The 15,187-nt window shown below is 39.4% G+C and overlaps 1 protein-coding gene across 1 annotated transcript in view; it reads left to right on the top strand.

The window, feature by feature from the left end:
* The window catches only part of RASGRP3 (RAS guanyl releasing protein 3), a 60,479-nt gene that overhangs the window by 19,838 nt on the left and 25,454 nt on the right, over nucleotides 1-15,187 (top strand). The window contains exons 2-6 of the mRNA XM_065835824.2: nucleotides 8,092-8,282; nucleotides 9,767-9,869; nucleotides 10,502-10,564; nucleotides 11,653-11,784; nucleotides 13,393-13,540. Of these exons, the coding sequence (XP_065691896.1) occupies nucleotides 8,213-8,282; nucleotides 9,767-9,869; nucleotides 10,502-10,564; nucleotides 11,653-11,784; nucleotides 13,393-13,540 (516 nt within the window). The 5' untranslated portion in view covers nucleotides 8,092-8,212. The remainder of the gene's footprint in view (nucleotides 1-8,091; nucleotides 8,283-9,766; nucleotides 9,870-10,501; nucleotides 10,565-11,652; nucleotides 11,785-13,392; nucleotides 13,541-15,187) is intronic.

Below are 15,187 nucleotides of genomic sequence, written 5' to 3'. Positions count from 1 at the left end.
AAAATAACTAAAAATGGTTTCTGTTGGGCTGGTCCAGTCTCATTAAAGGCATACAACAGTGTAACCAGTCAAGAATATACTTTGATAAGGTGATTTTTTTCCTTGAGTCGATCTATGTGACTAGGTTAACAAACTGCACTTTTTCGTGAAAGACTGTGAAGAGCTGTATGTAAGTCTATGAATAATAAAGGTAATTGCCAAGAGTTTCTGTTGAGGCTTACCGGCAGGAGTATAACTTGTAAGAGGCATTGACAGTGTATTGATTCAGTTTCTGAAAAAAAGGTTGCATTCAAGTAGTATGTGAACTCTTATTGCCTTCAGCTGTCCTCTCCCAATGAGTTGTGCTTTTGCAGTGGAGATCTCTAACATGTCTGAAAGGCAAATATTCTCAGAAGAGTTGTGTCCCCTGACATCATGCATGCTAATCAGATGTCTGATATTTCTCATTTTATTTTTGCTTTACTGGGAATACCGAAACAATTTTTGTGACAAATGTACTGAGGAGTTTGCCTGAAAGTTTTCCTCCTTTGAAGATGAACTAAGGTCTTCTTTAGTTTTTCCTTTGAACCTGATGCATTCTGGGCAATTGTAGTACCTTGACCCCTAGAAAGTGGAAGTAAGATGTTATTATAGTACATGTTCAGATTTTACTGGCATTATTAGTTGGAGTTACAGTTACAGCCACAATGCCAGCATGGTAAATTGAGGAAACAAATATATAAGTGAATTGGAAAAGCTGAAGTACTGTAGATCACCAGTTCTGTAAACACTACAATTGCAATTGAGAATTGTTACTTTTACAAATCCAGTTATCAAGTTATCAGTTTTAAGGGTTTGTAAGTGAGGAAACCTGGGGTTTTTTTCTGTTATCTCAGAGATCATCTTGGGTATCTTTCACAGAAAGAGGTAAGAATGCTAAACCAAATGCTGTCTAAGCAGCTCAAGCCTTAATCAAGTGACTTTCTGATTACTGAAAGTATTTGATCATGTGCCTGTCTATTAGCATTCCTCATGATTTCTGTAAGCTTCTTCTTTATTGTAAGTCAGCATGTATTTTACCTCATATGCTAATTTATGAACTTCTACAAGGCAATATGTGGCTCTGAACTAAGAGTTTGGTGGTACATATGAGCAGATCCATATATCCACTTGGTTTCTTACCTAACGTCCTACTCATTTAACCTCTGTTCCTGTAGAAGAGTGGCTGTCTAAGCCTCAAAATAATTTATAATAGCCTTCTATGTTAATGAGGTGACCTGTGATGACTTGAAAGTAAATATTTAGCTTGGGGGATTCTCCCCTCAAAGTTAAGCACAGTGAAATACATTTTGACAATTTGTAACTTGTATACTTTTTTGCTAAGGTGATGAATGCTCACCCCTTAGAGGCTTTGTTGGATGTAAATGACAAGGTTTTGGCAGCAGGCAGCCACAGGCATGGACTCTGTAGGAGGAGACCAGGGGCTACCCTATGCTGGACACACCTGCTTTCAGCTGTCTTTGCAAGGGACCCACAGGTGAGCCTATCAGCCAAGTTGGTAATACCTTGTGAAAACATGTGTAAGAAAAGGCAGAAAATGCTGAGAGGGAGGGAACATGGAGAGAACAAGGTAATAGAGAGAGAGAAGGAAGAACAGAGGGAATAACGAGGTCAGAGGACTAGGAGGTGCTCTGTGGTGGAGCAGGTACTTTCCTGAAAGGACTGTGACCTGTGGGTAAGTCCATGCCAGAGCAGCTATGCCTCTGAAAGGAATGTGGCCCATAGAGGTCCTGTGCTGAAGCACAGGACAAGAGGGAGAAGGAGCAGCAGAGAGAATCTGCTGTGTACTGACCTTGACCTCCTGCAGTTCTTGTTGCCTCACAAAAAGGACTGAGTGCAACCTGCAGCAATAATGAGGGGGCAGAAGAGGTGTCTGGAGTGAAATTCAATTTCCCAAGCTGAGTCTATTTTGCCCATGGCAGTAACTGGTGAGTGATTTCCCCTTCTTTATTTTGACCCATGAGTTTTCTTGCTCCTGTTCCTCCTATTTTCTTCCATTGCACTGCAGCGGGTGGTATTGATCAGTGGCTGTGTGGGTGTTTGGCTGCCAGCTGGGGCCTACCCACCACAGAGATTTACTGGTTTAGGGTAGGTGAATTAAATGGAGTTGATGAAACTTTATCCTGTAGAGCTGTGTGGTCACTAACATCCCCTGTGCAGTGTCTCTTGTTAATATAAAGTTTGGCTTTAGCTGCCCACCAGCAGTGTACACTTAGCCATCTCGCTCATCCTCCCTTTTGAGACACAAACGTCCCACTCTTTAATGTCTTTTGAAGTTCCCCTTTCATCCAGAAAAAATACTGAATCAAAGTACTAGGGTGCAGACAGTTACTGTGGTTTATTGCATAACTACGGCCTGAATGTGTGTAGCAAAGGTGAATGCGTACTGGTGAGTCACCTTGGATGAGCCCAAGACTCTCATATTTCATTTTCATTCCTTTCCTGCCCCTGGCAAGGCTTGTATCTTGCATTCATGGAGCAGTGCCACAATCTCTCCCTTGTTCTGTGTCCTTGCTCCATTTGACAAATGTCATCACTAAGCCAGATGTGCCATCCTGCAGACAACTGCATGTGATGCCTGAGGTCATGGACTGAGACAGAAGCAGTGGCATGGGGCTGCCAGCATCACTTCACTTTGCTGCCTAGTACAGCTTTGGCATGTGTCAGATGTTGGAGAAACCTGACCATCACTTGCTCAGAGTTTTCTAGAAACTGAAGTGTGTGTTCCGTAACAAATACAGACCACCTACAATAAATATTTGACTGCTTAGAGGGGAAAATCTTCAGGAACCCTGCATTAGGCAACCTAAGACCTGTGTTGACCTGAGCCCAAAATGATGTCTCCATTGCATGTGTGTAGGCAAATGTGCAACCGTTATGTGTGCCAGCTGGGATTCTTATTATGGTAATTACACTAATATGTGTGGAGACTAATCACAAGAAAGGGCCTCATTGTGAGAGCCTCCACTACATCTGCAAGGCAGCAGATTAACTCTGTCTTGAAGAACGTGCCTAGGACATGAGCAGGACCAGATAAAAGAAAAAGGTGTAGCAAGTGAAGTTATCTTTAAACCTTCTAATGAGACTCTCAGCTTTTTTTTCTGTGTACTGCTACTAATTTGGTTTCACTGTTCAGCTGCCCACATGTAGCACTCTTTCTCCAGCAGCCAGGTGGAAGCTGTTTAATGCAAGCATTCAGTGGTGTGTTGTGTAGGCTTGGAGGAGGGGGAAACGAGGGGAGGTCTGGCTTACTTAAAGCCCCAAGAATGTCCTAATCTTGTAAAGAATATGAGTCTCTTACTTGCAGGCCTCTGGAAAGTTTATGGATAAACTGAGACACATAGAGGTACCTCTGTGTCAAAGTTGAAGTGTTTGCGTGTGGCTCTATTTATTGTCTCTAACCAGAAGAAAAATAGCCCACTTTTAATTAATGGGGAAAATACTACATGAACATTTACTTTTGCTTGGCTAAAAAGCTGATTAAATTTCATTTAGCTAAATAAATATTACTCTGTATGTCAAACTTAAGCCTATTTGAACCTAACTTATTTGTTTAGCTTACACCTGTAACAAATGTAACTTGCTTGAAATCCATGTGAAAGTGCTCACACAAGGATTTGTGCTGGCTTGACATTTTAATATTAGTTAAACTGCCATAACTTGTGGGTGTGGACCTCCCCTTACTAGCCCCCAGCCGTAAAAGTGATTTCACTAATGACAGTAGCCAACACTTAAAACTTGACTGCATGCTGCTCACTCTGCTCACACCATTTGATGCTCTTGCATAAGACCACAAGTTTACTGGCAGGGTATCCTGCTGCTTTTAAAAACTAATGTATTACACCTGACCACATCAGTCTCAAGAGCTCACAGCCTACACAGTTGTTTTAAATACATCTATCTAGACAGTCCACAATAGCACCATCTCAAGGCTTCCAAAATGTTGAACATGAAATGCAGTTACACTGCATGAAGGCTGTTAAGGAGAGCCATCTGCTCGACATAACTGTGTGCATGTGGCTATCATGGTGATGGCAGGACTTGGAAGGGACTTTGTGTCTTGTAGTTCAGTCCGTCATGAACTTCTGCCTGCTGGGCACATTACTGCAGATGTTTCTGCTTTCACCCTAAGTAGGAAGCACACATCCCGTAATGGTAATATTTCCTGAAATAAAGCCTGATACCATGACTTTGTTCACAGGAATATTATGGTTGTATGTATTACCTAAATGAAGGGGGTCCCTTAGACAAAGCTATAGGCTTTGAGGGAACACCGAGGCTGATATTGATCATTTTCCTACAATCCTTCACCCACTCATGGCTGTTGCCCTGAAGTCCTGTCCCAGCATATGGCAGGTTCCCAGCAAGACTCATAGTGGAGTCTGTCATTTCAAGTGACCTGATTAAGAAAGGAGAACGGGTAGCTGTGGAAGATTGTGTCTTCTGTGTCCTTAATAGCCTCTGTTAACCACAGTAAACCCAACAGGATTCATAATTCCATTTAAAGTCAAAAATGGGTTTTTTTGTTGTTTCATTGTGGTATGTAATCATTCACTAATTGTGTGATCTTATTAAATAACCTCTGTTTTCCGTGTTCAGCTTTCCTGAATCCTTCTGAAACAGCTGGATGGCAATGAGATGTCTCAGAGTTACATTAGGAAGCACCTGGGGGCAGAGATTCTCTAGGTTATCTTTAGTTGGAAGTCCTACCGCACCTTTGGCAATCATTTTTTTAATAGTAATCACTTATTTCAAAGTTTTTAATTCTTTACATGTATTATCCATATGTATTATATAGAAATATTATACATTTATATATACACATTATTATACATGTATATATATGCATTATATACATGTATTATTGCATGTATGGGTTTTTTGTGCTTTGCACATGTTGAGCCATTTTCTATCACAATATAATTTATTTCACTTATATAGCTTAAATTTATGGTTGTATTTTACTCATCCGTCTCTAGAGGTGTGATGGGATACCATTGTGGCATGATATAGACAAGAGGTTTATTGTTCTAGTAGAACAGCAGTGCTTAAACACACAAGTAATGATGTAATGGTTGTGGTTGTTGGAGTCTGCAGTCAAGAGATGTGATATCAGGTTTTGGCTCAGCTATGGATACGTGGCTTAGACCCAGTCAGGCAGTTCTTCCGCCAGTGGAAATGTTTTATTCTTCTCTCAGAAGTAAATGAGAATAAAACCCTTTAGCGGTCAGACAGGCTGTTTGGGGGGATGGTATCTACTGGTTAAATAGTTGCCATATAATTAAAATACATCCTACCGTTTTACATGAAGCATTATTTGTTGATTACTATATGGCTGCCTTAATGCTGTTGCCAACAGCTGATAAGGTTTATAGTCTCCTATGCTATATGTTATGGAGGATGGTAATACTAACAAAACTGAAAATACCGCTCAAATCTCCTCACCTCCTACATTTCATGCTCAGCAGTTTTCAAGGGATAGGCAAAAAATGCAATAGCTTTTCTAAATTATATTTTTTAAAGAGCTGACTAAAATATATTTTGTAATAGCCAATGTAAAATTTATTTTTCTCCTCTTGAAAAAAACTTCAGTCAGATGAAGTTGGAAGAGCTAGATAGCTGGCTCTCTGAAAAATCGAGCCAGTAAGTTAAGCACTTAGAGAAAGATTTTGGAATAATCAAAAAGGACAAACATGCCCAAAGTGGGATTTATCAAAAATTAGGTGCCAAAGTACGAAAATGTGATCTTGAAAAACACTGCTCAGCTGCTGACTAACTCTCAAAGCAAGTACACCAAGCAAATTATCCACTTTGGGTTTTTTTCCCTTAAATATATAAACAGTCTTTGGAAGACTGAACCTAGGGTGACCCTGGCTCACGTGTGACCTGACCAGCAGGTTAGAGAGCCACGTATCTCCCTGTATTCTCTCTCTGATCCGCTTCAGACAACTTGGGGTTTTGTGCAGCGGTGCAGCTTTAACAGGAAGGGTTGAGCCTAGCCCCAGACCTAACTGTTAGGACACCTTCTGCTACAATACCCAGCATGGGTTCAAAGCCAAGGACCACTCTGAACCCACCTTCCCCTTTTTCTCAGGTGAGTGCTCTGGCTGCTTACTGTTGTGTGAAAATAGTTTTCCTGTGATATGTTGCAAATAGGAGCTCTGCTCGATTCCTGGAAAAACAGACGTATGTTCCTTCAAGAGGGGGTTCTGCACCACCAAACTCGAACAAAGGGCAGGGCTTTCTTACAGCCAGGAGGAAGGCACTGGCAGGGCAGGACTGATGCTGGCACCTCTCCACTCGTATCTGCTGTTGGCTGCTGCAGCATTGTGTGTGCACTGGCTTGCAGGAGCTCCCTGCTTGGTGAGCGGTGCTTGTTGCCTTCAGGCTCCTTCTCTCAACTTCAGGGAAAAGTGTGTCATGTCTAAATCTTTTGTCGGATGGAACCAGACAGAACCTGGCTATAAGCGTGCATCTAAAGATAACAGCATCTTTGGCTGAACATCTCCCAAGCAAAACACTACTGCATGATTAGAGCAGCCTGAGTCCTGCAGGAGTCTGAAACCAAGTCTATAGAGGATTATCCAGTGCAGGACACTTTTGCAATGCTGGGATGCAATATAATGTGCTGCTGGAGGGTCCCTGACCAGCCAGTGGTCTCCTGAGTGGATCTCAGGTGCAGGTGGGAGTTAGCATAGGCCAGCAATGGGCACTTTGTACATGCCAGCTCTGGGAGACTGAGACACTTCACTGGTGTGATACAGACCAGCCTTTGCTAGTTGTTATCAGCACCTTGGAGCTGTTCTGAGCATGGTTGGTTCAGTAGTGTGGACCTAAGCTGAATGAGCAGTATTTTTTCCTCTTCCTGGGAAGTCAGAATTATGTCACGACCCAGTCTTTTGCTGTGGAAGGAGCACAGCTGCCCATGGCTGGCTGAGGTGGCACCAGCAGGGCGGGTCAAGCTGCCACTTGCCTGGTGTCCCTAGACAGCTGGACCATGGTGTCGTCTGCAGGGCTGCAAGCTCACAGGGACCCAGCTCAGAGCACTCCGGGCTGCTTGTAACTGTGGCATTTGAGAGCAGGTCAGGGTGTGTTAGTAAAAAAGGTGAAGGTTGCCAGTTCCACCAAAACTGAATTTGCAGTATGAGGTCTGTGATATGGTAGCTTTGAAAAATTTGATATTTGTGAACTTCTGAAAATAAATTTTCCAAATTCCTGCATTGTTTTACTTCAAGGACTGTTTTAACTCTACTCTTGGCTTTTTTTTTAATTAAAAAGTTGCTAGATGCACTTTGTTGTTGCCACATTTTGAACACTTGTTATGATCAGGCAGTAGTGGGGCTTAGTCAGAGATAAACAATAAAATAATCATCTCTTCTTTAAATATAACCTGTAAAATTATTTCTGAAAAATTTTAACAGAGTATTTTGTGCATCTTTCAGGTAAATGGATATTTGATAATTAAATGCGTAGTAGATATATGGTACAATTTAGAAGTTTCTGTATGTGTTCAGGTTTCTGTGAGTGCTCAGCTACTGTGGGAAGATTTATTTTAAAAAGCTGTAGCGACTGATCTTAAGGCTCCTTGGAAAATCGCCTCCGAGTTTAACATTTGCTATGAACTTCATTAAACATTTTATGTGACCTGTGCCAATTAAGACCATTAGCATTGCCATGAACTGGTAACCTTAGGAAAAAAAATAGTTATGCTTAAAAACATAAAAGCGAAGTTATTAACAAAAAGTGATTTATCAAGTGTAAATAAAATGCTCTGAACAAAACGTGCGTCATTGTACATGCATGCCCTCATTTACCATCTGGTTTCTGGTTTATGACCTTTGCTATGGTTTTATTTTGTGCTAGTGGACAAACAATTGGACAGCACTTAAAAACATGAGCTGGAATGTAGGGGTAGCTTACGGCAGTCTTTCTTGTGCTCTGTATCATGTGCGGAAAAACAGTTTATAGAAGAGTTGAACGGTAAACATTGCATCCTGATGAGTCTTCCATATAGTCATATAATTATGATTTATCTTTTTTTGTTTTCTTCAGATTTTCCTTGAAGTCCATCTAAGAATGCAACCAACAATAAAGTGAAAAAGCTGTGCAACTGACAAAACATCCTTTTACTTTGTGAAAATGTCTCTTAATTTTTGACTGCGATTAAAAGACAATGGGGTCAAACACACTTGGAAAGGCTGCAACATTAGATGAGCTCTTGAACGCTTGTATTGAAATGTTTGGTATGGTTTTTCAATATTTTACTTCACTATTCTTGAACTTCATCTTATAATATAACACCTGCTGGTCTCTGGTTTAACCAGTCTTTCCCTTGGCAAATAACATTTCTGTTCTGTAAAATTTTCCATGTTTCATTTTGGCCCAGAATAACATGGGCCTGAATTTTAATCACATGCATACTGTATTAAATTTTGTTCATACAGATAATGCACAATCATGGGTGTAGCTGTTTTTAAAATGCTGGCCTTCACCAAGAGAAGTGTTTAGTTGAATTATTCAAGGAGTTATTTCTGGCATTGATCTTTGTCTTGAGTGGTTACACAGCTGCATTTCTGGCCAGTTGTGTTTTTTTTAAAGGTTTTCCGAATCATCATGCAATAATTGGCAAGAATATGACTTAAGGCTCATGTAATCTTTTTACTCTTATTAAGATGTGATGTACCAGGTTTGAGGGAAAGAAGTGATGAAATAGACCTTGATCCGTAACACCATTAATCATTACATATGTCACATTGCAGTCAGATGAGTTCATGGATGGACTTAAATGCTTTGCAATGGGACCTTAATTCACAAAGCTATGTTTAGATTCCCTTGAAATGCAGAACAGCTTTTGATTGGAATGAGAGATTGATTATTTTTTTTTCCCTTGTGAAGAGAAAAAATATCTGAAGGTGAGAGAAGTGAAATAGCTAAGGGGCAGATCTTGCTATTGAGTGTAGTTCATCTCCATATATCCATGTTTGTAGACCACTATAAAACTATTGTGTTAAATACCCAAAGATGGACAGCAGAGCCTATATATTTGTTGCTTGTTGGAAATCATGCCTCTCTTCCTTGTATACACACTCTCTTGACAAGAGTAGTCCATGTGTCGTTCCCATTTCATACATGCATATCAACTATTGTATTTTAAAAAGAGTGACAGGCAGAAAATATGTTTGCAGATATTGAGGAACACTGGTGGTGAGCCTGCACACAAGGGAATAACTCTTTCTGTAGTTTCAGTGCCTATGTTGCAAAGACACAAGGATCTGTACAGCAGCTGGAGATGGGACTCTTGGGCCCAGATATGAGATGTTGCTTTGAAATTTAATTCTTTGAGGCAGATCCCTGTTTTAACAATGTAATTGTTAACATAAAGTGATAAAACTGCAATAAAGAAACACTGTAAGTGGTTGTACATAAATAATCTCGCTGCCCTTTCAGTGGACTAGGTTTGGATTTGTTCTAGCATAGTGCTGTCCGTACGCCATTTTTCTTGCTATGGCCTGTTATCTACACTGATGGTTTTTTACATACCACTACAACCTAGCAGTAGTTATTACTAAAGGAGCTTTTGTGTTCTTTGGTTTTGTTTCCTACCTATTTGGTAGATAATGACCCGAGATTTCCACTTTTGATCCTTTCTCTCTGACTCCACTTGAGAAATGAAAGCTCCTTTCTGCTCGTGAATAATGTGGTTAACTCACTTGTTTCTCTTTTGCAGATGACAAAGGAAATCAGTGCTCCAGCCATTTGCCAAGAACCTTTATTTTAATGCATCGGTGGTATCTGCCTTCCACAGAGCTGGCTGGCAAGCTTCTGTCCATATATCCTTTCAGGAAGACTTGCAAATTCACGTTAAATCTTCAAAAACAGATTGTTTCTGTGACTGCCTGTAAAAATGTGTCAATTAATTAGTGACAGACAAGGTTTAGGGGTGAAATTTTTTCGGCCTAAAAGATGGAAGTCTCTGAGGTTTCTACTATTGGTTGTGGACTTTTTCCATATGTAAAAGTGTGCCGATGCATACTTTGAATAAGTGGAAATACATATTTACAAGGTAACTTTTGAAAAGTGTAATGGGTGGCTGGCCTTGGACTGGTATGAACCTGCAGTGATAGCTAAGCACCTACATGTCATTTATAACTCTTTAAAGACTTCAGTAATCAGAGTATTATCGCATTTGGTTAGCCATAGCTGGCTAGGAACCATTCAGCAGAATATTCAGAATAGTGTAATAGAAGCATTTTTGCTGGGGCAAAAAACAAACTGGCAACCAGGAAAGCGTCTGTATACCCTAAAATGCTGCAAAAGTGAATGCAATTTCAGAGCATATGGTGGTTATCTCTAGAAGAGTTCAATACTCTTTTTAATTCAGCTGGTCTAATGTCAGAGTCCTCTATGGATAAAAGCAGCATTATTGAATCAAGGCATACAAATCTTTCTTTAACTAGCCTACGTATAGAGATGTCAATGGGGACAACTGCGATCAATTCAGATTAAAAATCTGCTATTTCATGAGGTAAGCATGCTTCTGGTCCTCTAGCATTTTGCTTTTTATGCTTCTGTGAATACTATCACTGTAATTTCTTTTTGTAAGTATTAAAACTAAACCATGGAAATATAAAACTTTTCTTCTTTTCTTTTTCTTCTTCTTAACTTGATCTCCTGTCCATACCAAAGAGTGAACTCCCATGTTTTGAAAACAGGAGCCATTCAGCCTTGAAGACACTTAATTGTATTGACCTAAAAAGTTGATTGTGCTATAATTTACCTGGTGTTTGAGTGTAATGTCTCTTAGAGGGAGACTACTTCAATGCCTCACAGAGGAGAGACACATTTTGCTTCAAGATGTAATCTAGTGTGGTAGAGAAAGATTGTCTCTGGGCTATTGTGTTCGGTTCATGCAGTCCCTATGTAATTTATGACAACATGAGTGTGTTAGTGATGCCAAAGCTATACAGGTTGAGTATGTTCTGATCTTTGCACCGTCTCTGACCTTGTTTCTATGGGAAAGCTTTCATGTGCTAGGCTGTGCTTGTGTAGCAATAAGTTTTAAGTTAACATGTTGCAGCCTGCTTCACTCAAATGCTTTTTCTTTCTTCCTCTGTACTAAGTTATATCACTGTGAAGAAAAGGAGGGAGGTATTGAAAGTAGAGGAGGCGTCTCATTTATACATGGTTATCATGGTAGAACTGCCACTCAAATTCACGTTTTCATTTTCCTTGAAAAATATTTTCTGAGCCTATAGTGTCTCACTTAGGCAAGGAATAAGTGCAAGTGTCATTTGGGTGTCCTGGCAGTGTAAGTCAGGACACATGTGTGAGTTAGGACACATGTGTGTGTCACCTGAGGCATCACTTTAATTTCACATTTGAATAGAATGCTGCTGTGTTGTACTGCGCTGAGTTAACCAAAGGAAATCATAAAGTGGCTTTGCCACTTCAGTGTCACAGATAATCACAGCAGCAACAAATTGGGGTAGTCCGCTCTCTCTGCCCAAAAGCCAATAAGTACTATTGAATAAAATGTGAGTATACATATATGCAGCCACTGACTGTCACACCTGAATCCCTGGGCATCTTTGAACCACTGTCTGTGGATTTCAGATACTGGATTTTGGAATTTCCTGCGGAGTTTAACTTGGATCTTGGGCTGATTCGTTTGACTGAAGAGTTTCGAGAAGTAGCCAGCCAGCTTGGATACGAGGATCACATCCATCTCATTGATATCTCCAGCATGTAAGGATGTTATGAGCTTCAACATCTCTCTCTGTCTCTGTAACAGCAGAATTCTATTTCTGTGCAAAGGGTAAAAGTATGTGCCATCTTGATCTTGAGAGAGCAAAAAAAGCAGTTACAAAATGATTATATTGTCTTCTAAATTTGAAGTTACTACAAATTTGAAATCCTAGTTGTAGTATCACAGTAGTGAGAAGATTTGTATCTCTGTGTAAGCTTTTAATATAAACAGGAAAGAAATAATATTCCTCACAAAGCTAGTGCCAATTAAGTGATTAATATTACTTTTTTTCCTATAATTTTTCATACAGAATGCAAGCAATGCAGTGACTGGCATGTTGTGTAAATCTGGCATTTTGTCAGGGAAACTCTTTTATTCCCTCATTGGTAAACTGCTAATAATGGCTTTCTGTGTACTACTTTTCTGTTGTTTAACTGGATAATCTTTAGCATTCACGTTTGTAGTTTTATTGCATCAAAATTATTATACTATGTTGGAACAATAAAGGACTCAGCACTCCGATTCAATGTGAATCACGCAAAAGCCATTTATTACAGAAACATGTCTCCTTATATACGCAACTGTTCTCTAATCACGAATCCACGCTCCAAGCATGGATTCGCTAAATGAGTATCATGGGCAGTCCACACGCTGGAGCCCCACCGATGATAGGTCCGATGACTCACGCCATGCTGAGGCCCTGTTAATGAAGAAACGCCCCTCTTTCTCACAGCAGATTCTGTTCTCAGCTTCTCGAAGTGGCCTTGAGATTCCTTTGCACCTGACTAATTCAACAACATATCTCCTTCTAACGAAACCCCTTCACAATACTAATATTTCCTTGACATGCTGAAATGAAAGTTGTGTTTTAAACGCCACCAGATAGGCTCTTGGATCTCAGCTGATATTGTAGATTTTCTTTCAAAATATGGCATATGCATAGTGACTTTTCCTTACTTTAAAATGGCACAGCAACCTGTAAGGACAGCACTACCAATCTCAATGAGGATTGCGAAACTTCCTGCAAGAACAGTACCAGTGAAATCACATGAATATTGTCTCTCAAATCTTCATTTTAAAATATTGTTAGCAACCTCTTTCTGCACTCTGAAGTGCTTTTACTGCCTATGCGTAGGAATTATTTAATTGCATGCAAGCAAATTATTTGCCTTTTTGTCCACCCACTTCTTACTGTTTTGATAGCTGTTTGTTTCTGCTGTTCCATTATTTCATGGACCCATGGTCTTACAGAGTAAAAATTACTCCTTGATGTGATTCAAGTATTTTTTTATTCTGTATCAGAATTTGATGTGACTTGTTCTTCTTGTATTCCCAAAGCATTTTTTAATTGTGGCTTCCTGTATCATAGAGAAGAGTACATTGTCCTTTTATTCAGATAGAAACCTGCTATTATTTATAATTTGCAGTAGTGCCTGCGAAACTCTTCTGTTATGCACCTGAACGGGTCTTACTCTGGGTGTTTATTATGTGCAGATCAGAAAACTCATTATCTGCCTCTTGGTGATTTTAAATTATGTGTGGAAGCTGTGGGCTACATTCTCATGAACCTAAACAGAAATTAGAATTGTACGTATTTTCTGTTGCAGTCCTTCCTATGACTGGATGAGAAGAGTTACACAGAGGAAGAGGATTTCCAAGAAAGGAAAAGCCTGCCTGCTGTTTGACCATCTAGAGCCCATTGAGCTAGCTGAACATCTCACTTTTCTGGAGCATAAATCTTTTAGGAGAATTTCTGTAAGAAGCCTAAAACTTTGTCACTTGCAATTAGGAGGCTGTCCTTAAAGAGCTTTCACACAGTTTAACATTTATGACTTTTTTTCCCCTCAGCATTTCAGTGTAGTAAATCTTGATAATTCTTCATACGATGTACATAGCCATGGCTGCACCAGCACTTCCTTGATCTTTTTCATGATGGATACTTTTAGTGACAGAAGTTATTTTTTGGAGAAATTCTGGGCAAAAATTACTGCTAAAAGCTACTGCAGCCATGAGTTGCAGCAATTGGTTAAACTAATATTATTGTTCAAAATCTTCAGGTATTTCTTTCTGCTCTGAGGAAAATAGTTAATTACTTTTCAGGAAACATCAGAGTCTTTGCAATGAATAATTTTTGAAGAGACTGAAATATATATAGTCTTTCTGTAGTCTCTGTTCACTCCAAACCACTTCTTCAGAAACTGTCCTTTCATTTGCCAACTTAGGAGCAGAATATAATTCAGGCTGGAACGAATCTCAGGAGGCCTCCAGGCCAAACCCCTGCGCAAAGCAGGGCCAGCTCTGAGACAGATCATGTTCCTCAGGGACTTAGCTAGTTGGGTCTTGAAAACTTGCAGAACAGAGACAGCACAACTTCTTTCCTCCCATGTTGGCACTGAGGAGAATTCAGATACAGTCGCTTCTTTTCACACAGGATTGTACATGAACAAGAGGCACAAATGGATGAAAATGAAAGCAGAAGCTAAAGCAAAACAAATGAGTAGCGCAAATGCTAAAAGAAATGCTGATTTCTGCTGGCAAATATCCCTATGAAAAGGTTGCATGATGTTATTGTATCTAGTAGCAAATGGAAGCAGTAATTTCTCAAGTTGACGTGTTCTCTTCAGCAAAAAAAAAAAATTGACTTACTTTAAAGTTTTTAGGAGCATGAAAAAATCAAACTCCAAAACTAAGAAAAATGTATGAGTGGGGTTTTTTTTAATTTCAAGAAAGGAAGGAAGAAGAGATCAATGAGAAACTGAGACCAGTCTAAATAGAATCACTTTTGACATCATTTAATAATTCAAAGGTTTTTACTCTAGACTTCAAATAATGGGAAAACACCCTACCGTGATCTATGTAATCCTAACCTCAAAGAGGGAGAGAGGGACAAGAAAAAAGGGATGGATTTCTAGCTAGATTTAAGATGTATTTTAATTCCTTTGGGAATTCCAGGAAGAAAATCAATCCTGCAATGCATTTTCTTTTTTCCTTTCTAATTTGTCTGTTTATTCTTCAGCTTAAATTTTGCTATCTCAGATGCCTCTCTGCAACCAATTAGAGTTAATTAATCTTATATACTATATTATACTGTAATGCAATGAAGAGGTTTGAAAGATGTGTTGCTTGTTTATATGAGACTGATAACCAAAAATTTGTAAGAATGGTACATTACCAGGAAATAAAGTGAAGGGCACACCTCAAAACATAGAAGTTTAAAAAACTAGTCCGGTATTGCCAATCTAATTTAAAGAACAATTGAGAAATGCTACAGAGAAACAACTAGCATTTATTTGGAGATGTCAATGAGACAAAGTGATTCAATGTAAACTATTCAGAAATGTAAGAGGGCAAAGTAGACAAAAATGTTATCTCAAAGCTGTGTAATTGTAAAAGATTATTAGT

This window comes from Patagioenas fasciata, chromosome 3 (assembly GCF_037038585.1).
Source record: "Patagioenas fasciata isolate bPatFas1 chromosome 3, bPatFas1.hap1, whole genome shotgun sequence".
NCBI classification, from domain to species: domain Eukaryota; kingdom Metazoa; phylum Chordata; class Aves; order Columbiformes; family Columbidae; genus Patagioenas; species Patagioenas fasciata.
This window is presented reverse-complemented; position numbering and strand designations above follow the sequence as displayed.